This window comes from Hippoglossus stenolepis, chromosome 4 (assembly GCF_022539355.2).
Source record: "Hippoglossus stenolepis isolate QCI-W04-F060 chromosome 4, HSTE1.2, whole genome shotgun sequence".
Lineage (NCBI taxonomy): Eukaryota > Metazoa > Chordata > Actinopteri > Pleuronectiformes > Pleuronectidae > Hippoglossus > Hippoglossus stenolepis.
In genome coordinates this window covers 9,011,027-9,035,445 of record NC_061486.1, presented here as the reverse complement: position 1 = coordinate 9,035,445, position 24,419 = coordinate 9,011,027, and the positions used below count along the sequence as shown (strand labels likewise).

General features: G+C 39.8%; 1 protein-coding gene across 2 annotated transcripts in view; it reads left to right on the top strand.

Annotated features, from left to right (window-relative positions):
• The first annotated feature begins 11,623 nt into the window (after nucleotides 1-11,623).
• Nucleotides 11,624-24,419, top strand: part of esamb (endothelial cell adhesion molecule b) — a 40,746-nt gene continuing 27,950 nt past the window's right edge. For both annotated transcript variants that reach the window (XM_035155029.2, XM_035155028.2), the window contains exon 1: nucleotides 11,624-12,058. In XM_035155029.2, the coding sequence (XP_035010920.1) occupies nucleotides 12,004-12,058 (55 nt within the window). In that variant the 5' untranslated portion in view covers nucleotides 11,624-12,003. The remainder of the gene's footprint in view (nucleotides 12,059-24,419) is intronic.

Genomic DNA, 24,419 nt, shown 5'->3' with positions numbered 1-24,419 from the left:
CAAACGTGGATATAAAGTGGTTTTACCAACTTGTGATGGGGGTTTACAGACAAACCACTTCTATCATTTTTTATATAACTCACACTTTTTGAATTCTCAGAGCACTTCTGAGCCTTTTCATGCAGCTGCTTCTTCGACGATTTCTGCCCAATGACTTCTCAGCCGCTGCCTTGGTTCTTTTTTCTGTTTAGCTTTTTAGATTTTAGCACAACACATGTCTCAAGTATTTCATAACGTCTTCTCTGAGATGTAATGTGACGCCCTCTGAGACAAACGTGTGATTTTCTGCAGCGCAAATGAACTTGACGCTCTAATTCTGACGATGACAGTTGTTTATTAATAACCTCACTGCACAGCAACACTAACACGTGAACACAATCATTGCTCTCTCTCTCAGTTTCATTATCATTGTCGCCATCCCCTCTGCTGCTGCTGCCGATGAGGGTGGAGGGCGTTTGACTGAACATGTTAGCGGTCACCCTGCATCCTCGCCACTAAAGATCGTTGCAGTCCTGCTGTCTATCATCCGCTGTCTGATTCTGTGCTGATTTATTGAGCAGCTGTTGTTCCACTCCCACTCGTCCACAATCCGAGGCCCCTCTGGAGCCTCTGGTGCCCAGCCGGGGTCTCTCTCTCGGGGAGTTGTGGACACACATAGCTCCCTGGGGGGTACGAGCTCGGTTTCACTTGCTCATTCCTTCCCCTCCTCCAACACAGAGCAGACCGGTTCCTGGGCGCTGTTGCTTCTACACCCTCCACCTCATTGTCTCCATGTCAGGCTGTGAGAGTCCGACGTGATGGAGGGCAACTTTTGGACGGTCGGGCGCCTGCTCTCCTTTGTCCTTCTTGAATGGGACTGGAAATTGGGCAACAGAAGAGGAGTCCAGATGTCTGTAGCAAAGGCGTGACACAAAGAGGGTCCACAATGACTCCAATCTCAGCTCCAGTGGAAGTGTGGACATTGTTGTGGGCCACAAAGGCTAAACAGGCATAAAAAAGAGGCATCTCAACAGCAGAGTGAGGTGTAAGATGGGGATGGCGGTCGTATTTCAAGATAAAACCCTCAGAGGAGCCTGAGTACCCAGGTGGAGTCAGGCCTCAGTTGCCCTCTTTGTGTCCCTGTTGCACACAAACACTTTTTTACTCTTGCAGTTGTTGGATGCAATTTTGTGCGGTTTTTCCTCCTCTAATAAAACTCATATCTTTCATCAGACTGCCTGTTTTCTCCAGCTTTTTCTCCAGTGTGGACACGGTGCCATTAAACATTCAATCAAGTCCTTCCAGCCATGCGGCTTTGTCTCATTTGGACAGACATCGTCCCCGCTGGAAAACTCAGCAGGTTCACAACATTTCAATTAACCGGAGCAGATGTTGTCAGTCAATCAGAGTCTAGTATCGTCTCTAATTATGCAGAGAAAGACCTACTCTTTGGTTTAATGGGATTAGATTAACAAATTAAAAGGAATAGTTTGACATTAGCGACGTTTCCATCCAAATTTAGCACAAATTGAACCAAACAGAAAGTAAGAATTAACGTGCGTTTGCATCCGCCACCATTATGCCAATTCTGTTCATTGAGATAAGCAGCGAGTGGCGCTAATTCTCAGTTGGGAACCATAAAACCATTAAGAACACAGAGGAAGGTGCCAGTTAAACCTCCAACTGTGGGATGGCATGTAGACAAATTGAAGGAAACATGGTATTTGTGTTATTTCATGTTTTGATTTGAGAAACGTTACAGTATCCTCAACTCTCCACAGATCTGATGTGTTTGTTTCACACTATCTTTGTAATGACAGAAGCCATCTTTGAGAAAAGTTTATTTGACGTGTGGTTTTCTTTCAAGCCATTTCCCATCCACTAACATGGAGGAGGCAGGATTTATAAACTATATTCAAATGAAAATCAAATTCAAAATATATTTAACTCGTTCTTATAAATAAATAAAGTGCAGCTAAATTATTCCTAAATTTGTTTTGCACTTTTTTTGCATGTGTGATCTGATTGTTAGGATGTAACATGGTCTAAGGTGACACTTGCTGCAGATAGTGTGTGTGTGTGTGTGTGTGTGTGTGTGTGTGTGTGTGTGTGTGTGTGTGTGTGTGTGTGTGTGTGTGTGTGTGTGTGTGTGTGTGTGTGTGTGTGTGTGTGTGTGTGTGTGTGTGTGTGTGTGTGTGTGTGTGTGTGTGCCCTGACAGAACAGGGAGGTACAGATGGTGGGATGTGGCAGTCTGTCTGACTGCGGTGAAGAATGTGAATTCAGCTGTTGGCCTCTCGCCCCCCTGGCTCTGACCTTATGTGTCTCTGATCACCGTCTGGCTCCATCTCATTATGACAAAGTCCATATTGCTTTGTTCTCACAATTTAGCTGCAACAATTACTGAAGAAAAATGTAAAAGAAAAAAAAAAATGGAGGGCACCCGTGGCACTGATAAAAGCTGAAATACCTCTCAGGATTTGTCTGCCGTCCCTAATTGAGCTCCTGTTATCTCTCTTTACTCGGTCATGGGTCTTGGCTGTTGACCCACTGAGATACTTTGTCAGCAGATTTCATTAGTCACAGGAGCAGGGCTTTGTTTCCCTGTGGAGACGGTGTGCATGTGTGTGTGTATGCAAGTGCAAAGGACCTTTAGATAGCCAGGAGGACTCCAGAGTTTATTTATAGGCTGAGTGTCACAGCAGCACAGGGCCAATAGCAGCGAGTCACTCACACCCAATGCACCAGAATGCAAAGGTAAGCAGCTACTATTGCTGCAACATTTGGTTCAGTTCTTTTTCTTTTTTTTTTGTCTGGGACCTTTGCCAGCAGAGGGAGCATGGCGGCTCCTCTTTTGTCACGCTCTTAAATGGTGGTGTCACATTGTCTAAGAGTTGTTTGTATTGAGCAGTGCACGGAGCTGGAAGAGCCCTGGAGGAGCCCAGACTCCTGCTGCATCTGATAAACTGATATAATGAGCCTGTGTGAGGCGGATTACAGTAAATATCACAGTCCCTCTCTGCACATTTGACATGCACTCCTCTCCCAAATGATGGTGCACGCTCCCAAGACAGTCTACTAGTGCGGAAGAGAGAGTTTTTGTAGTGTATTGTGTTCTACATTTGTTAAATATGGGAAGCAGTGTTTTTGACAGGATAGAAACAGAGGCACTCACGGAAAGTCAAAATCATGAGATAGGAAGTATGAATTTTGATTTGCTATGTCCAACTTGTGACTCAGTAAGTTATACGTGTGAGATAAAATATCATAAATACCTTATAAATGTGAGATGTGTTCATATATTAACTGAGATCACATCATAGTCAATATTATGAAGTAAAACGTTTTTTTATTTTCAGCCAAAAAGTTTGGATTCTCTTTTGATTTCCTTGTTTGTTCTAGTTTAATGTATAGGAGCTACTTTATAACAAATAAAATAAATAAGATAAGTCATGATAATATGAAACATGATGAGATAGTAAGTAAAAGTTCAGATTTGAAAACATTTAGGCTATATAATGACTTCTCTCTCATTATTTAATTTCTAGCTCATGATTCTGTCCAGATAAAAAGTGCTCATATATTTTTTTACGTACATATTTTCATGCAGAAATTGGGTTTATGAAAATAATCCAACATTTTTTTTAAATGCTTGTCTTGCATTAAGCCCATGTGGTGATATGAAACACATTAAATCCAGATTTTCTTTACGTATGCACACATGTTTACAACTTTAAATGGTTGAATATATCCTCATCCACTCATTTTACGCCAAGTGGTGGTGATCTGTCAACATGTCAGCTGCCTGATGTGCCTGTAAAATGATAATGTGGTTGCTGTTTTTGCAGAGTAGGTTTTGTTTGGTGAGTTGTACTGGAAATTTGCATTTTATGTGACAGCAAATTCACATTCACACAGAATTTCGACAAGATGAGCTCCTCTCGACCATGACACATGCAGTGATTCTGCTCTCTGCAGAAATGAAAGAGGAAAAAAAGTGATTTTTCAGTTTCCACATCTTCATCCATTGGTTGCTCTGTACAAATAGATCTCTCATGTAATTGCCACTTGTGCTCGAGAGCCCATTTATCTATTCTACAACATTACATCACAGCCCTCGAGTTGTGCCTCTGCTCCACGAGTCTGTGATGAAAATATCAAACATGTTCAGCAGCTGCTGAAACTACAACTGAAGCAGAGCTTCAGATATTTTCAATGATTATCCCCTTCAATGCTTGTTACAGAGCAAACCCAACAATATAGCATGTGGACGTTTGCATTGATCTCCCCCAACAATGCTTCAGACATGAGAGTGAATCACATGGATCGAGTGAGACCAACTGAACACAGGAGCAGCAGCTGATTCCAGCAAAGGCTCAGGAGCGATCTCTGCTGGTCTGAACTTATAACTGCACATTTCTCCAAGTGTCAGCAGCACTGATACAGGTTTTAAATTCAGTTTAAATCGTCACTGTGGTTTTCCACTGGCATGCTTCACACTTGCGCATTTTGTATTGTACCGATTTGTATTTGAGTATTTGAGCTTACTTCTATTGAGCTTAATTTAAATTTGTATCTTGATTTATATATTTCTCTGACATTTCTCTTATTGCTGAGCCGTTTAGTCAGAATAACCTCCTGCTGTGAAGCGGAACTTAACTCAAAATCCACTGCAATTTATTCTAAAAATACTTTTTCCAAGATTTCCTAAAGATAGCAAATCTCAAAGGCTTCAGAGAAATATGCATAAAATGATGCACAACACATTGAGCATATCTTTCATTCAATGAAAATGTGCAGCCATGCATGAAAATAGGAAGATCTGGGTTTTGATATTTCACAAAGATAATATACAGCTCTGCCTGTTTATAATGTTTGGTACTGCAGTTAAACCTGCAACACAATATGTGGTGGACTAGAAGTATAAAGTGACATGAAAAGACAGTATTCCAGGAAAGTACAAGTACCTCAAATTGGACAAAATGTACTTTGTTACATTCCACCACCAACAACCAGGATATTTCTCATTATATTGTGACATTCTAGGACCAAGTGATTTACCACCCAATGGCTGAATTAAGCAACAATTAGACCTTTTCATTTAATTAATCAATAATCAATAATGGAAATGCCTACATGACACTTTTTCAGGACTTATTATTATTTGGCCACATGTTGTTCAGTGTTTCCTCCATCTACAGGTGACAGATATCTCATGTATTTCTATTAATAAGTGTGAAGATAAAATTTGTTCCCATTATCTCTCACTCTGTCTGTCTCAGTTGGTCGTCACCTTGTTTTAAAAGAAATTCATCATGAGAGGGGGAGTCAGAGCTCCCTCTCCAGGCTGATATCACTACACAGAGAGAGATGTCAGTGAGCAGTGAATTCTCATTTATTTTAAACATCTTCTTATGCTCCTCTTCATCTGTGAATCCTAATCCAGCTCATCTTTCTGCACAGGAAAAACATTGTAGCTCCTACACAGTTTTTTTGGAGACAGTAAAAACAGTTGTGTTTTTGTTTCAGGCTCTCTGTCGTGCTGAGCTACAAAAGCCGTTGTCATGTACAGTGTCACGGGGAGAGAGCGTAAAACAGATGCAATGCTAGTGTGAAGCAAATTGGCAATTAAGATTATAACCAGAATCACAGCAGTTTGAAGCGTTGGGAGGGACACAGAATGAGGAGGGGACAGACTCACAGCAGCGTGTGAGGACTGAAATTTACTTTCCACTACAAAATTTCATAATGTAAAAGTTCATATTTACACTCATAGGGAGTGGATATGATTATGTGTTATTGTGCTGCACAGAAGCAGAATCACAAACTATTATCTCTTCCTGAAATAAATAAATCTTTGATGCACATCTCAGTCTCACACGAGGTCATTCTCATATCCCACGAGCGCGTCCAAATCTAATCTCTGTAATGATGGTGAAAAGCGATAAACGACAGAGGACTCATATCATCAAACATGTGGCAGCCCCACGCACACACACACACACACACACACACACACACACACACACACACACACACACACACACACACACACACACACACACACACACACACACACACACACACACACTCAGACTCTGAGGTTACACACAGGCCTGACTGTGGTTCAGCTACACGTCCCTCCCGCACAATATCAGCTTGTCACCGTGAGGACATTTTTAATGGAAATAAAAAGGAAGCAGTCAGTGTCCAGAACAAAGTAATAGCTACAATTTCACAGCGAGAATTCTTCAAACTCTTTTCACTTTATACACAGATGCTTCCAGCACTCAGAGAATAGAGGGAATAATCAATAATTAAGAGAAAGTAAGATATTCAGGTACATTTTCAGTTTGATTCCATTTCCCTTTATTGAGCTGAAAAACGATTAATTCTCATACTTGTTTGGCATAAATGCAAATACAAATTTAAAGTCTTTCCGTGTCAGATAATCAACAATATTTCTGTGTGACCTTTTCCTTCTGGTATTTTTCACTTGAAAAGACAGTTTTCCTCATGCAGCACAAATATCACTTCATTAAATGAAAGAGTGGCAGCTGAATTCACCACATGCTGTGATTTATCAACGAGGTCACTCAAGTGAGTGTCCAGATTAGATTTTTATGTCATTTATCCAAACGTAAATCATTTAAATTGTTCCTATCTTTAAAAACTGTCATTGTCAAGTCGTAGAAAATACAAAGAAGAACAAAAATGAAGAAGAAAAAATTTATTAGAGGTTCAGTGTGTAACATTTAGATGAAAGGGATCTATTAGGAGAAATTTTATATAAAAACACCCTAGTGATGTTTTTCTTAGACGTAACAATCACGATGTTTGTATAAGTTTAGTTCCAAAACAAGTCTAAACAAAGAATTTAAAGTCCACAAAAGGATCCAAACAGTCTCTTCAAAAGTCTTTAGCATGGGAGTAAGTATCACATATACTGTAGAGAAAGTAAATAAAAGCAGTGCAACTTCAACCGGCTACAAGGATAAATTGCTGAAGCATCTGTAAGAATAATCAAACATTAAAATCAGCCACTTAAAATATATTTAAAGTTCTGTTGGTTTCATACCTGACGGCTGCAGTTAATGATGGTTCCAATCACCTCAGTATGTGACAGCAGTTGGTTTTAGAGTATTTCATAAGGTCTGTCCAAATATTTGATTGTGAAAAAAAAAAAAAGTCTATGCAAGTCTATGATACTTGGTGTTAGTTTGCATTCTAAATGGAAGTACGCTGCATTAAAATAGAATAAATGGGCGCTGGTTGAATAATACAGGATAAGCAGCAGAAATAAAGCTATACGTGCCTGGTAATACGATAGGAATAAAGAATCTGAACTCGGTATGTAATTACAAGATGTATTCAGAACATTGAATAACATCTATCTACTTAGGTTCAATAAAAAATGCACGGTATACAGTCAGACATATTTTGACATTAAGTTCCACAGGTTTGATTCCCTGCTGTGGCCCTTTGCTTTGAGGACATTGCATGTTCTCATTATGGATGTTTCCTCCCTCTGTCCACAGACACTCAGGTCAGGAGCTGCGACAAATCAAATCTTCCAGCGGCTCTGAGCATGAGTGTGAATGATTGTCTGTCAATCTGCATCAGCCCTGAGAGCGACTGCTGACCTGTCCACTGTTTATTTCTTTATTACCTGCAGGTTACACCCCCACAAATCTCTAAAAATAAAAAAGCAGGTGTATGGACAGACTGCTCCAGTGCTTCAGGGGTTACACCACTAGGTGGCACAGAAGAACACACTAATCTGAACTCTGTATACTTGGTAGAAATACCAGCAATCCATCATTCTGCTCAGACACTGTGCATTACATAGTGAATTTACTGAAATAGTGTAGTATTTCTGCTCCTTTATATTCATACAAGGAAGAAACTGCACTTTTTAGCCCATCACGTACCTTTATTTGACAGGTATAATTACTAGACAGTTCCAAAATAAAGTTTATTACACTGTAAAATAAGATGTTACTTGTAAAATACAACATATCACTAAATATTAAGTCGCTATTATATAAAAAACGTTTGGCTTGTTCTACCTTACATAAAAATGTGTGTCATATGCATATTCATTTAGATAAGTGCTTGAAGCCCAAAGGGGTAAAATAACTTATCTTAAACACGCCATAAACAATAAACAATAAAAAAGGGAAGAATAATCACAATAATATATGGAGCAAAATTCTGTTTCTCTTATTACCTTCTCCATTTATCATCTAACGTCCTCTCAGATTCATCTTGTGACCTTTTAGAGAGGCCCGGCCCCTAAATTGTGAATCACTGGTTTAAAATACTGTATCAGAAGTAGTTAAATTAGCTCCAGCTCAAGCAGCTACAAGAGTAAACAGCAAGTTACGTACAGATATGAATCAGTATATATAAATTAACAATATCATGTATAATAATAATGCTAATAAGATTATCTCAGGCACAAAGGGTAATTTTTCTGCATGAATGAATATTTTTACATGAATTTATTGGTAACAAAGTGCAACAAGAGGAAATGGTCTCCACAAAGAAGTGCTGTCATGCTATGGAGGAGTCGACTGTCAAGGCCAAATTCATCGTCCACCATCTGGCAGTGAGATAACAGCATCTCCGCCAATTTCAACAATAGATGTATTCAGGAATACGGCGGGGAGTGTTTTAGCTCGTATAGATAGCTGCTGAAAGTGACACAAATCAGAGAGATACTGAAGAAATGGACCTCTTCCCCAGGAACATTTTTCTTACTAAATGCCAGTGAAGATCAGATTCTGTCATTTCAGTGTCTTTGCAGCGCTGCATGAAAGCACAGGTGGTCTTTTAGCTGACTTCATTTGTAAAAAAAGTCTCCCTGACCTGCAGACGCTGTGGCTCATTGAAGGGGAACAGGGTTGGAAAAGGCCCCAACGTGCAAGTGGTGCAGTTTCATACCGGTGCTACTTTCACGCTGAAGCAATCAATTATTCACACAGAGCAGTGACATTATATTTCTAATGTTCAGGTGTCTGTCCAAGATCCACACGTTTTACACACGCTCAAACACAGATATAGACATGAAAGTCAGATCTTATAAGAAACTATTTCGATTCGAGGGAGAAGGTTAGAGATATGACTTAAAGTTTAAATACTCTTTTACTTACCTATAGTACATTTTAAATACAGGGAACAGACCTAAAGATAGATAGATAGATAGATAGATGGATGGATGGATGGATGGATGGATGGATGGATGGATGGATAGAGGATAGATAGATAGATGGATAGATAGATGGATAGATGAAGATGGATAGATAGATAGATGGATAGATGATAGATAGATAGATAGATAGATAGATGGATAGATAGATAGATAGATAGATAGATAGATAGATAGATAGATGGATAGATAGATGGATAGATAGATGGAAGATAGATAGATGGATAGATAGATAGATAGACAAAGACAAAACATAAGTTTCATGAAGGAAGTTTCATTGCAGTGTTGTTGTCTTAGACTACAGATGTTTTATCGAGGTGAACCTAGCAAATGGAAATAACTACTTGATTTGCCCTAATAAATATTTTTAGCCCATTTTCCCTCCAGTAAGATTGACTTATCCATAATTATTGATCATATACTTAGAAGTAATTCAAAGTCATGTTCCTCCCTTGCACTTACATACTTGTATTGTATTGATAAATCTTTAGTAAATTGCACAATTTGTCCCGACCTTGTGTTTCAAGGTCAGTAGAATTCCTGAGCTGTTTCACCGAATAGTTCTGAGTCGGATTCAACATCCGTCTGGATAAAACAACACCGACACAGTTTTCAGGGGAAAACTCTATACCAGGTCGAACCTTAACATCCGTCTATGGAAGAAGACGGGGACAGCCGGTTCCACAATATGAGAACAACATAAATAAGTCAGGAGCGTAATTGCCTGTCAGACAGAACTCGAAGCAGATGAAAAATATCAACACACACACATACACAAATACACACACACACACACACAAAGACAGAGCCTTTCATATCCGTCTTCATGTGTCCGAATGTGTATAATTGTGAACCATGGAGGCGCAGGTCATGTTGTCAAAAAACATGTGAAGCTTAATATCACGTAATAAATCCATTATGTTGCATTAAAAATACAACACATGGCTCCACCTGCATTAATATTTCACCTGACAGCCCATTTATTGTGAGCTGAGACTTACATTACGATGTAAAACCCCACAGCCTGCATCCGGTTCTCCTGTGTAAGTGGCTGCAGTGTTTTCCTGTGAGACCTTTACCTGCAACACTTGTGTCTGCTCTGAATGAGACTTTCTAATACTTCAGGAAGTTCATGGTAATTGAGTTGACATTACATTTGTTTGGACCCGAGTGTATTCGAGTGACCTCATTATGGGTATGGATGATTTTAGTGTTTTAAGATAAGACACAGTAAAAGTTAAATATTAAAATTAAAGCCACTAGTGAGGAGTATTTCCATTATTCTCAGATTTTATTTGTGCTTATAAACATGACTTATTTGACCTTGGTGTGGACTTAACAATGAGTCCAATGACTATATAACTGGAAAATGCAGGGTTATCATTTTCACATACAGTCTCTTCCAACTCTTTTATTTTTTAAACAGTTTTTTTGTAGGGCCCAACCTCAGCTGTTGTTGCTCCCCCCCGCCACAGCAGGAGGTTGCTTTCCGTGAAAAGGCTCTAAATAAAAAACTCACTGTGCACTACTTGCACGTGTCCTGCACCAAACAGCAGAAAGACAAAGTTAGCAAGTAGCTGGTGACGATAGTGGAGCCGACGGCTGCTGGGGACAAAAGCAGGAGTTGGTGGAGACCAAAACTGAGCTAACTGGAGAGTGAGTATTGAACCTATATTCATCAGGTTGCTTGAAATATGTCCCCATATGTTATGTTATAGCATTTTTTAATGTTACATCAAATTACATTATGTTACATTAAGTTACGTTACATAATTTACATGATTTTAGCAGAAAACAGTAACATAATGGAAAAGTGTGTCAATGTTTAAATTATTTATACATTAGAAAATGTCTGATGGAGATGAAGGGAGCAGCAATGACAAATTAATTGAGGAGTTATTGTCAGTAATGGTGGAGTATGTGAGCAGGTGTATGCATGTCAAGCAGTCTTGTTTTAATCCTATTCAACGATCAGCTGCCAACACGATCAGGATCCACGATCTCTGATTGGCGATCCACCATCATGATCCCCAAACAGTGTGCGCATGCAGTGTGTCTAGTTTTCTAAAACTTGCTCTCAGCGATTTAAAAACAGCAAAAAGAAAACACACAAGCTTTGAATATAAACCCTCTCTTTTGTGATTCACCACTTTTGTTGAGGTATTTTGAAACTTTCACCTCCTTTGAGTTGTTCCACTAACTACAAAATTCAGTATTTGATTTTGGCCAATACTTCTTCTCTTGATGGAGTATTATTAGGCTATTTACTTTAACTTAAAGGATCTGAATACTTATAAACTCATAAACACCTGTATGATAGTTCTGGGTCTGTTCAGGTGAACTTTTTACACAGTGTCGTCTGACTGTCCGGCTGCAGTTGAGGTTTCTGTGGCAGGGGGCGTCACCGAGCAGCTCCTGCAGGTGAATAAAGCTCCCACAGTTTGAGTGAGCGAGGAGGACACGAGGCAGCCTCACTCAGTGAAGCCCGGCAGAGGCAGCAGACGTGGAAAACACCCGAGAGGAGAGGAGCGAGGAATGAGAGAAAGCGAAGGAGCGAGAGCGTCTCTTCTTTCCTTCCCCCGGGTGTGAGGCGCGGAGCCGCCGGTGCGCCCCGGTGATGTGAGCCGCTGCTTGGAGGAGGAAGAGCAGGAGGAGGAGGCGGGATGGCAGAGAGGAGGAGAGCAGGCTCCATGTGCTCCCGCTGCTTCTCACAGAGGACACCGTCACCTGGAGACGCGTCTAGCCGCATTTTGTGGAAGTGAAAGCCCGTGTTTGTTGCTGTGTGAACTTTGGAGGAGCCGGTGGATGCGGCGCCATGGAGATAAAGACGAGACTTCGCGCGCTGCTGCTGTTCATGTGGATGTTTCAAGGTAATAAGCTGATTAATTCACTCGACGCGTCGTTAAGCTGCTGCTGTTGGAGTGTCTGAGGAACCAGGAGGTCTCACGTCCATCTGCATGGAACACGGGGACATCTCACATTTCTCTGAAAACCTTCCCTACCGCCAAAGTCCACTTTAGAAGCAGTTTCAAAGTAAAGTTAGTTTTTATTCCAATTGACAGAATCCTGAGTTTGAATTGTTACTTGGGATCAATTAAGTGACTAAAGTCAAACATACAACACAGTAAAGAGAGTTTACCTGTGTGACCTTTCACCAGGGCTGGAAATTATGACCAAAAATATCAATATAGACATTTCCACATCGGTATATATCGGTAATTATCGTGATAAGTGTCACTTTATTATCATTAATACATTTTGCTCAATTAGTGAAGTTTTAAACTCTTCTTTATGACACTTTAAAACATCTACCTACAAATTCCACAAACGTCTGTCTCTCTCGCAAACCGTTCATCCAATTGACCTTTGATTTGACTCTTAGTGGTCATGGTAAGAGCAGCACCGAGTTTGGTGCGATTCGGACAAGCAATATGATAAATATTAATAAAAATGTAATAAACAGGCAACCAGTGCTCTGTAACACTCGGTGTGTGTGTGTGAGTATAAAATCTTTATTGTACATAAACCAGGTAGGATCAACGCAACATTTTGTAACTTCACTTTGCGCCATAGGCCGTGAATAAGAACCTCTGTAGACAACGGCCAACACGCAAACAATAAAAAAAAAGTGACCGTACATTTTAAAGGAGGAATAATTCTGAAGCAGCTGCGGAGCCTGAACCTAACCAAGAGAAAAGGCAAGTTTAGAACGGGCACTAATTTTAGCAATCTTAGATATAGCATTAATGTTTTTTATGAGCCAGCACAACATATAATCAATACATCAATACATACAGTATTTGGACTTTTGTCATATTGCTATTGAGGAAAATTATACTGCGATAAATGTTTTGTCGCCCAGCCCTACCTTCTCACAGGCTTTCATTAACACCAGATTCTAATCCACTTTGCATTATACTCAGATTCATGATTCAGTCCATTCATAGGACGTATCTGCAGTTATGAGTCTATTCGCGTCTGACCCCTGCCCCCACCCTGTCCTGCGACAAAGTTTTGCGGGAACGAGAGCACGCTGACACTACATGAAATATGTAATTTTTCTATTGCTTTGAAATTCAAAGTGGCTGCCACGGCTTGTTTTTTTTTACTAGAGGTCCCCTTTGAGGCACCACACAGCGGAGCACTCCTCATCTTAAGAGGGCATAATGTTGTTGCACGGTTGAATGACTTAAATTGAGTTTCAAGGAAAGTTTTTTTCCTTTGCTTTCTTTTGATGGTTATTGTCCCTTGTGACATGAAAAATAAGACATATAAAAACCATGTGTTTATACCTGAAAGTGCAGGATGTCATTGTGATGATTCTGGACCAGACATATTTGGGGGATCACTTATACAATGGTGAAATATAAAATCTCAGTTCTATCAAATATTGACTTTTTTTCCCCCTGGAATGGCTTATAAGCATTAATTTAGCAACAAATTCAGTGATAAACTGATACAAATTCAAATATATTGGCAGAAAAGCTCACGAATTATGCCTTATTATACCTTTTAAAAATCAAAGATTACAATTTAAATGACATGGCTTTTTGTTGAAAGGTCACTGTGAATAAAAAAGGGTTTGTACTTGAAACAGTTCATTCGGAGCCAGAACTCACAGCTGTTTTCCAGCTGGATGCTATTACGTTACATAATCACACACAAATATTGACAAGAAGTGTTAAACATGAGGAATTTCCCTCTTTTTAAACACACTCTGCATCATTTAGTCTCCGCTTCTATAAAAGGCCTTTAGGCTCTTCTGACTCGGACGATCTTGTCAACAGTGCCGCTGCATCACTTCTGACCAGATGTTGTCTTTGCGCTGGTGAAGAAATCGTAGGTTTTTACAGCTTGTGTCTGTTGTGTCAGGAGTTGTTTGGTTCAAACTCCAGCTTTGGAAAAAAAAAAGAGAAAAAAGCTGGACATCATATCCATCTTCAGCTCAGTTTCAGATGCTGAAATTACTTAGAAAGCATTTGTGTGTTTCATTATTCAACAAAGCACAGGACACCTGAGTTTATATCTGTGTTGTTGTCATGTGCATGGGAACCACTCTGGCGTGACAGTACATCTGCCGTCTGTTGATTTGGTGTAACTGCTAAATGGAATGAAACAAATGGATGAACTCAGTTTTGAGGGCTCGCTGACGAGCAACTCACAGTCGCCTCCAGTTCTGGTGATCAAGTGGATTTCTCAATTTGCATGATGGATTTCTTTTTATGTTTCCGACAGCAGCTAAGCAGCCTGTCAAAAGCCAATCCTGCCTGTCAGAAACTTAAGAATTAGCGGTGGGAGAAACTGCTGCAGTAAACCACGCTGCCCGTCTGTCCGATATTACTTCAAATGAGCCGAGAAGACTCAGCCTCTATTAAAGAAATGCAGCTTGTTGGCTTTACATGACGAGACCCATACTTTGCTAATTGGCTGTTAAAGGTTTAAATAAATGTGTTAATACTCAGCTGCCTCTAGGATCCTTTTCATTTTTGCTTCTACGAGACGACGCTGAACATTTCAGTGATACAGTATCACGCAGTATGTAACACATTACTGCTGCTCATGAGTGACTAGGCGACTTGGCAGCCAGTAGTCTGACTGGAGAGTCAGGTTAGCGTGCCAACATCACCCTCCTCATGTGAGAATGCCTTTCTCCTCAGCCCCGCTATTAGAATATTACCATGTCCTCAGCTGATTGTGTTCAGTGACGGCTGCTTCATAATGAGACGGGAGCCACTTGGCTCCGGTGTCAGCTGATGCTTGCGAGCCAGCTATATCCCTTTTCACAGAATAACTCACAGAGCTTAGGGTAATTCTAATTATGTATTGCATGATTAACTAAACAAGAAATTAAACAGTGGTCGTCCAGCAGTGGAACAAACAGCACTGCTGGCAGGCTGCTGCATGTGAATTAACTATCAGTGCACAGGCAGAGGTTGGCAAGACCGAGTCTCAGAGATCTGGGAGATATCCGGAATTAAAGAAGTCAAAGAACTTCTAAAAGATAATGATATATGTTTCAATAATATTTGAAAACATTTATATTTATTTTCTAAATTCCACTTTCATGTTTGTTTTATTTGTGTTTTCTTTTTATTGATTGTTATTTATAAAACAATTAATGTTTAAACTATTAAGCCTCAGCTATATTTCTTTGTCATGAGGGTTTGATGACAACGTCTTAGGAATCGTTGGCAGTTTAAAAAATATATATATATATATATATATATATATGTATGTATATTTGCTAGTAGATCGGTATGAGAAAGTTATTACACACTACAACAGTCTCAGTTTTTAATCGTCAACTGTTGAATTCAATTTTTTCTTGTGTCTAATTGTGTGCTAATGATAATGATGAGTGTAGTTGTCATATATGTGTACGCATACATGGCCAATAAAGCTGATTCTGATTGTGTTTCTGTAGTTACGCTCAACAGGGTAAAATGCTCAGCTGGCTCATTCCAACAAACTAACCAGAGAATAACTCAAACCAGGGAATATTCCCCTTTTTTATCTCTACCGTTGCTCTAGAAATTACTTGAATCATTTTTCAAAATAGTTGCTATTTGATTATTTTCCTGTTCCACTAATTGCTTAAGTGATTAATTGTTTCTGCTCTAATCCAGGTTCACTTAGAATAAGTGCCTTAGTTTTCTATCCTCGTGCAGAGTAATGAGCTGAACACATTAAAATAAAACGTGTTAGTCTTAATTCTTTCTTGTCACCAGTACAATCTGCTGCAGAGAAAACATCCTGACGCTGTTCGTCTTCTGAGTCACTTCATTGAGCTGAATTTATCTTCTCTATCGACTCAAGCTGATACATTTCCACCAGTTTCTCATACGGTTGCATTTGTTAGGCTGACACATACCTTTAGTGTGGGTGTTCCTATAATTGACCAGCGTCCACTCTGTGTACCATGAACACTCGGAGGACCCCTGTAGAGGTTGCAGACACTGATTGGAGGCAGAAACAGCCAAAGCTACCGAAAGGATTCTCCCGTATAGAACTAGGTCAGATTAATTGGCTCATGCTCGCGCCACACAATGAAAAGGACAGTGATGTGCATATTTTTCTGTTCCTACACAACAGCTGCTGTGTGTTTGACATCACAGTGACACACCGAAGGCTCTAAACATCAAGTTATCTGTGTTGATTTTCCAGTGACAGTTACAGTAGTGGAGGTTGACAGGTGTTGAGTGGCGCTGTGTGTGCCGGCTCGTTGAGCTAATGTGACTTTGAGGCAGGTGATTAAAAGAGCCTGGAAGTGCTGCACTCACCTGGAGGATGTTGACGTTTGTTGACAGACGAGCTGTAGCTCTACTGTAGCCACGTAACACAGGACTCACACGTATGTGGCTTTAATGGAAACGCTGCTCGCTTTATTTGAATTCCGAAAGACCATGTAATGCCAAATTGCTTTGTGGTACCGGTGCATTGTTTCGTTAGCGCAGAGTTAGGCAGAAGTTGAGCATAACTCAACTTTTCACGTGGTAACGGAGGCACCAGCCATTCAAATCGTGTGCAAACAAACACTCAAGCGTGGGCACAAGCCAATCAAATCGTAGTAGTGTAAAAGAGGAGGCACATGCAGCTAGCTAACCTGCTGGTTGTGGAATTTATTTATCTCGTGTACTTCTCTTTAGCATTGTAGTGTTGGGTAGCACGGCAAACTTGCACGAAGGCTCGCTATGTTTTGTAAACCAAGCATGAAAATGTGATTGTCGTCATTATGACTTCAGGCACGCCCACCATCAAGCGTTAATCCAATGCATATGCGAGTAGCGTAAGAAACTGATAATAAACTATAATTAGCGAAAGCTGTTTTGTAAATACTGTAAAAACGCATCTATTTTATCGACCTCCAACTGCATGGGTCACATGACTATTTTGTATCCAATCATAATCGAGTAGTCTATTTATCTCAAGATGAATAATAACCCTGAGATAGCAGACCCCCGGGCATATTTAAGTCAGGAGTGAAAGATGACAGTTTCCTGGAAGTGTCAGTTGTAGCAAAATATATAAAAAATCTTTGTTTTTGCCAGTTATCTGGGTCCTGATATTAATGGATTATGAGAAACTGGCAAAGATACATTTTTTACTTTTTATGTTTTGTTTATTTTTTGTGTCTTTTGGGGATTTTGTGTCTCTTTTGGATATTTTTTATTCATATTCTTAAGTTCTCTGGCTTTTAAACAAGAAATATTCATGATCACATCAAACAGAGGCTCTGGTCCTGGGAGGGTGGTGGTCCTTGCTCAGTAATCCATACATTGCTCCTGGGCACAATAATTATTGTTATATAGACATGGGAAGTAAAAAGTCAATAATATGTGTGTACTAAATTAACACAGAAATATTTTTTTCACTATTATACTTTCAGTGTAATTGAAAGGTCTTAGTTTGGTGAACAGCAGAAACACTGTGTATGTGTAACATGCCACCATTTCGCTCTCAAGTGTTTTGTTGCAGTTTGCGTGTTGTGCTTGCTTTGCTGTTATAAAGGGAATATCATTGTGTTGGAGCCATGTACATTTTAGCTGATGCACATTAAACAAATGATCCATGTTTCCCCAGCATCAGAAGGAAAAATATGGAACACAATGTTAACCATTATTTTCACAAACTAATCAGCATTTTGTTGCCGGGTGATTTGCTTTGATGTGAGCTACACTGAGTGCATTAGCGATCTGCTGTCCACAGCATACTGTAACCGTCAAATAATTCTCATGATTGTGCCGCTCTGTCAGCAACGACTGGGAACAGTTTAACTCCGACTGAAGAAAATGTTCAAATGCTGTACAGAAGAGGAGGCATCAAGTGTAAACTTCTCTCACCATGACTGTAAGAGATCTTTGGTTTGTTCATGTTTCTGATTAAAGTGAAAGGCGACAGAGCTCGACAACAAAGGAGAGTCAATGATATAGTTGAAAACCCAATTCAACTATTTTTCTGTGGAAAAATACAGACTGTAACAAGTTTTGCTGATCAACAGCCTCTGTTGCAACAGCATTGATTAATTCTGTTGAGCTCTGAGTGATTAAACTGTTTTCATGTTCAGAGAAATTTACCAGTCGCAATTGGATAGAGTGCACTCTATCTAGTATCCTTATTGTCCTAAATTAATAATAAATTAAGAGTGTAGTATTTGCAGAATATTAAATAATTTAACCTAATTATTAGACCCAACATATTGATCGTACATCCTGCCATCCATTATTTTTACAACTTATCCTTTGAGGATCACAGTCGGGCATGGAGCCAATCGCAGCCGACACTGGGGGCGAGGCTGGGTACATCCTGGACATGGCACCAGCTGACATATAGAGAGCATAGACTGTAAACACTGATCGAAAACACGATGGTATCGTGATCGCCACCTGGTGGTTGGCTGCAATATATGTCATAAATCCCACCTCCTCCATGTTAGCAGATTGGACATGGACAAAAAAAGTATACATTAAGATAAATGTTTTTAATTTTAGAGTCATTTGATGCGAATAAAAACGCGTTGGAACATCAATCATTATTGACAGCTGAGACTGGCGAGCTATTGGTTGAGCTGTACAGCCAAGTGTTGCTATAGTGGTTGTCTACATAGCGTGAGTTAGCCAAATGTCTGCTTCATTGCAATTAGCCAGCCAGCAGCAGCTCATGTTGCACGCAGTATGGCAGGAACGCTCTCCAGCTCTGCAGGTCGATGAGATTGGTGCAGGGAGGCGCTTTAGACTCATCTGAAACAGGAGGAAGGGTCGAGAAGTTGTACTAGTTCAATTTAACTTCAGCTTTAAGTACAGAATATCATATTTCTGATGACTATAATCATATTAAATGATTTTCAAACCATTTCATCTCTATCTTTTACACTCGCTTCTATTCCAGCCCTCGTGTGGTGCACTTGAATTATTCACTTATTGAAACTACTCACAGAAAGGAAAGCTCACAGTCATGTATATGTTATGGTGTTTTCTCTCCTGTGATTAAACAGCAGTGACCCGCTTTAAGATCATTGCCCCTTCACACATCAATCTGACCATGAATGTTTCTAACAGTATATTTATTAAAAGTACAGTACCACTACTATACACTGTGTCTGTAGTAATCAGTATTCAGGGAGTGATACTGTAATTAGGAACAAAAGGAAATTACGCCTGACAATCTCCAGCTCATCTGTCTGAGAAGTGTTGTTTACGATGGTAGTAAAACCCCGGAGGATGCATTTTCCTAATCTGATCAAATATTAATGTTTTTATGCAGCAGCTACAGATGTCAAGTGATGGTTGTTGATACTGTGCGACATTTGAACAGGCTGAAAAAGGTTTCTGATGTCAAGTATGACAAGAGAAAGTAGCCTGCGTTATAAGTCCAAACCAGTGAGACATTGAGGTACAAAATGTCGCTGCTTCAGGATTTGAACATGAGTAAATCTCCCATTAGTCAGTTAGAAGTGGATAAAACATAAAACGGCAAACACAACCAAGTCCAAATTCCTGAAGATACCATGACCTGGATGAATAGGAATACAAGATAAGAATGTGGTAGATGTAATTTAATATACTGGATTAAATGCACATTTTCCTTTTGATTCAAAGAAAATTATTTCAACGGGATTTGTATTTATTATCTTATAAGTCTCCAGGCGACAGGTATAAGTCTCTGTAACTTCTTTCAAAAGATACTCCCTCATTTGGTGTTTTACAGTGTGGTATATTCACCGTACTCAGGTTTGCTGGAACCACAACTACCCTAACAACCATCAGCATTTTGCGTCATGACCTCCCACAGCTCACGAATATGTATCGGACAAAGGCTTTGTTTAAATTCAGCTGCTGTTCAGTAAAGTTCTGTTTGGTCAGTTAATTAAATCCTTCTGTAAACCTACCGATGGGCTGTGGCTGTGTCGAATGCACGTCGCTGTAGATTTAGATTTTCAGTGCAGTGAATCGTAATGAAGCTCAGGCTGATTGAGCCAGCGGTGGTGCAGCCTGACAGGTGTGTTTTCACCTCCCCGCCGCCTCCTCATCCACACTCCATCTTCATGAGACTAATGATGTGGCCGTTGGTGACCAGTGGAGTTTTACCACCTGCAGGATGAGACACTTTGGTCCATCTTCCCTTCTCTGCCAATCAGATGTTTGCTTTGCTCCTTCGTCTTTACCTCTGCTGCTGTAACCGCTCAGCTTCTGAATCATAGATATTCTACAAAGGAAAAAAAAGCATCCAAATGAGCTGTGCTGAGTTTGTGGAAGCCGCCGGTTTCCCCTGATTGTGGCCATAAATGATGCATCTCGTAGGAGTGTGTCATTTACACCGCAGGCGTAGGCGAGGGTCGTGCTGATTCAGACCAGGTGCACTCTGAGAGGAAGTGGCACAAACTAATGAGGTACATTCAGTCTTTAAAAGAGACCTTTGCTCCGGTTAGAAACCAGCGTGTGAACTTTAGAGACCAGGTGCACAAACCCACATACACTACGCAAAAAGCCCCCGACTGACGTCTGCAGCAGCATTTGATTTGCCAAGAGACGTTCACGTCAAGGTTTGAGGCAAAGAAATCCTATTAATGCTGGAGTTCGTGGCTCAAGAACGCGTTCACCTGCTGAAATTAATTTTCAGGCAGTTTCTGCAGCTCATCACAAATACTCAGTTGTTGCAAGCTGTTGTAATATATGACGGAGGCTCTTTTTTTAACGCACTAAAACCAGTTTCATCAGCGTTTTTTAAATGTTTCCTTTTATCCACAGAGTGAGATTGATTTGTGGGGGTAAAACGCCTGAAAACTGCTCGTCTGTAAAGAGAGAAAAAGAAACATCTCTATTCTTTTGACTTTGTAGTGCAGGTAGGAAATGGACTGTCTGGTGGCAGCAGATGAGTTCTGCACTGAGGCGCGCTAAGATTATTGCCCTGTTTGGCAGTTATAGTAAAGCAAAGGGAGATGGGATTTTTTTTCACTGTGGTGTCACAGGGTTGGATGAGTTTTGTGCGAGGCTGTACTGGTGACAGGTTAGTTTTTAAATGGTGGATGATAGCCGTAAGAAACTGGAGGATTTTAATGCGTGGAAGGACAGAACGGGTGTGTTCTGAAGCACGGTGGCTTCGGTCTGAGCAGAGATGGGAGATTAGTATTCATTGAGGAGTGAGAGGCAGACTTGCTCCTTTCTCCTGTTGCTCGACTGTCTCGCCAGATGGAGGGGAGGGTTGTTGAGGCCAGATTAATGCTCTCATCTGATTTGAGGTCTAACCTGTCCTCACAGGCTCCAGGCGTGGTTATCTGAGGCTAAAGAAGGTCCCTCGGGTCAATCCTGCATTGGCGAGGCAACTCAAGCGCACGGGCCGCAGTTATTCCACCTCGCAGATTAAGACTGCTTTACACCGTGGCTCTGTAATGTTACTCCTCACCAGTGACATTATGTTTACAGGTTGTCTGTGTGTGTGTGTCCAATTCTTGTCAACATGATACCTCAGGAATTTTGTCAAATTTGGTACAAATGTTCACTTGGACTGAAAGAGGAACTGATTTGATTTTGGTTGTCAAAGGTCAAAGTTAAAATCATATTTTTATGTTCTGCATAAATATTTTTCTAGGGATTATTTAAGTTATTAAAAATTCACACATAAGAGCCCTAATTGCATACTGTCAAGATTTTTGGGTACTGATAAGATGGGTTTTGCGATTTTTTTAATATTGCGATTGGATATCATCAGTCATATTTCCAAAACAACTGCTATAAATCCAATGGCTCGATCTAAAAGTCATGCTAACTAAATAAAATCTGTAATTAGGTTCATCACCTGTTATAGAACAATTGTTTGTCAAAAAAGTTGAATAATGTAGTGTTGTAATGAAACAAAACCACTGTTGCTTCTGTTCTGAAGCTTGTGTATATTTGATAGATTGTTTTGTAAAATATTGATTAATAATAAATCATCATTTTCTTGTTTCAAATTTTAGGCCCATTAATCTAAAAAACTTTTTTTTTTAAACCTGTCAATGACATGTCTGACTAGTCTTTTGACAGCATATAATTATTATATATATACGGTCAAGATTTCCTGTGTCTTACCTCACCACTTACTCACCATGTGACAACAAATCCTCCTGAAATGGCTTTTGTTGTTTTCATGAATCCCTTTACTTACTCTTTTTTTTCTCCAGCCCTCAAGTGTTTATATCAATTTAGTTTGTGGAACAAACTTTCTTTCGGCTCCGCTGGTGGCGGCGAGGCAATTGCCATTAGAATCAATACCTTTAGGTATTGCCGCTCAAAATACAAACAACCTACCAAGCAGAAAGCGTCGCCAAACAGCATTTTACAATCTCAGGGATCTGTCAGACCCTGGAATAATTGGCTCTTTGGGATGGCTGAGAATTGAAGCTGGGCAGAGTAATGACCTTAACATCACTTGAAGTGACACTCCTGTCTGTAAGCCTCTCTCGATGTCATTAGTATGACCAGGGAGCTTTGGTAGGAGAAATTTCTCCTCTGCATCATCACTAATGTCAGCGACTCTGCACGAACGGTTCAGGTGAGATTCAATTTCATTTCCTGTTCAGTGCAGCATGTTAAGCAGAAAATTCCCATCTTTTACTTCTACATTTAGTGAGGAACACCTTTACATTTACTCCAGTTTTTATAGAGCGGAAATATGATCCAAGCTCACAAATCATATGAATCTGAATCACAAGAAGCGTTAAGATCATCTTCATAGAACTACAGTTAATAGAAAGAATGTCATGTAACTGGTAGAACTCTAATGTCACTTATTTAGCAGCAGTAGATAAACATTTGATATCTAGTTTTTAATGCACGATAACAGGGCTGCAACTACACAAAAAATACTTCTTGTGAATTTAAATGTGGTTTCATCAGAGGACCGTTGGGCTTTAGTGAAGGTATGCGCTCTACTGAGTGCCATTCGATCTAGGTTGTTTTCTATCTAAGTATTTTGGCAGGATTACTCAAAAACTAGTGGGGCATGAACCATAGAAGAGCCCATGTAATTTGGGAGCAGATTTTTAAAGTTGTTTGTATGAGGAGAAGGAAAAGTGTTGAGCTGAATCATTATAAATGACTGAGAACTGGTTAAGTGTTCACTAGTGGACAGCAGACATGGATTATACTGAATATAAGCACGTCTCTATTATAACTCCACTCTCTCTGACATGAAATTCTGACTAAATCACTTGACATTGTATTAACAGATAATTTGCTCAACACAGTAACTCGTTTGCAGTATCAGTTTTATGGCCGCTCTGAAATAAGAACTGTGGAAAATAGCTTTGTAATAAAAGAGTAGTTAGCTGAACGGAAATTAAATTAGCTCACGTGTACAAAAACATGAACTGTTTTTTTGAGCCATCTCCCTTATCTCTGTCAGCAAAGTGGCAGCGGGCCCAGTCATGCATTAAGTCACATATATTAGTATCTATAGAGTGAGTCTCACCTATATGGTCTTATTTTCAGGAGGGGACATTTTCTCATTTCTATTTCCCGACCCAGAGGTTGGTTGGTTTTCTAAATTGATCTGGCGAACGCAGCTGCTTCTAAGAAACCTGCACAAACCTGATAAGCTCGGCAGCCGCGGCACCTTTAGCGCTACAGCTCAAACATCAAATATGCTTCATTTGAAATGGGAAGATGAAGTCATAAAGTTTCTCTGGTGTCAAGTCAAGCCGGGGAAATTTAGGATTTCATCCCGAAAGTGGTGACACATCAGAGAAAGAGTTCAGCACTGAAAACTGGCCCATACAGTGGGAAGCATACAAACTGAACGCACATTGCAATGATCCAGGAGGTTTACTGATGAGGTTAATACGAGCGTGATTGATTAATTGGTAAAAAATTGGCCGATATCAGCCTTTCCTAGACAAATTGGTATGAATGCTAATGTTTGCTGATATGAAGCCTTTTATTTCAGAGAAAAAACAATGCTGAAAAGATGTGTATTCATGTTCATGGAAAAAATATGCTTATTTTCTTAAATGTAGTTCTATATATTTGGTTGTATTTGCATTGTCTATTTTATTTATAGTTCATAAGGTTACATATATAAATCCTGAGTTAAAACACTGATTGAAAATAAACCGGAGATTGAAAGATGCTTTTAAGAGCAAGAATAAAAGTAAATTGTCAGTTTCAACAGATAAACTTTATTGCAGAGAAGCTCTTATTTTAACATGGCACATTTAAAATACCAGCGCTCCTTTTTCCTACTGAAGCGAGTCAAATC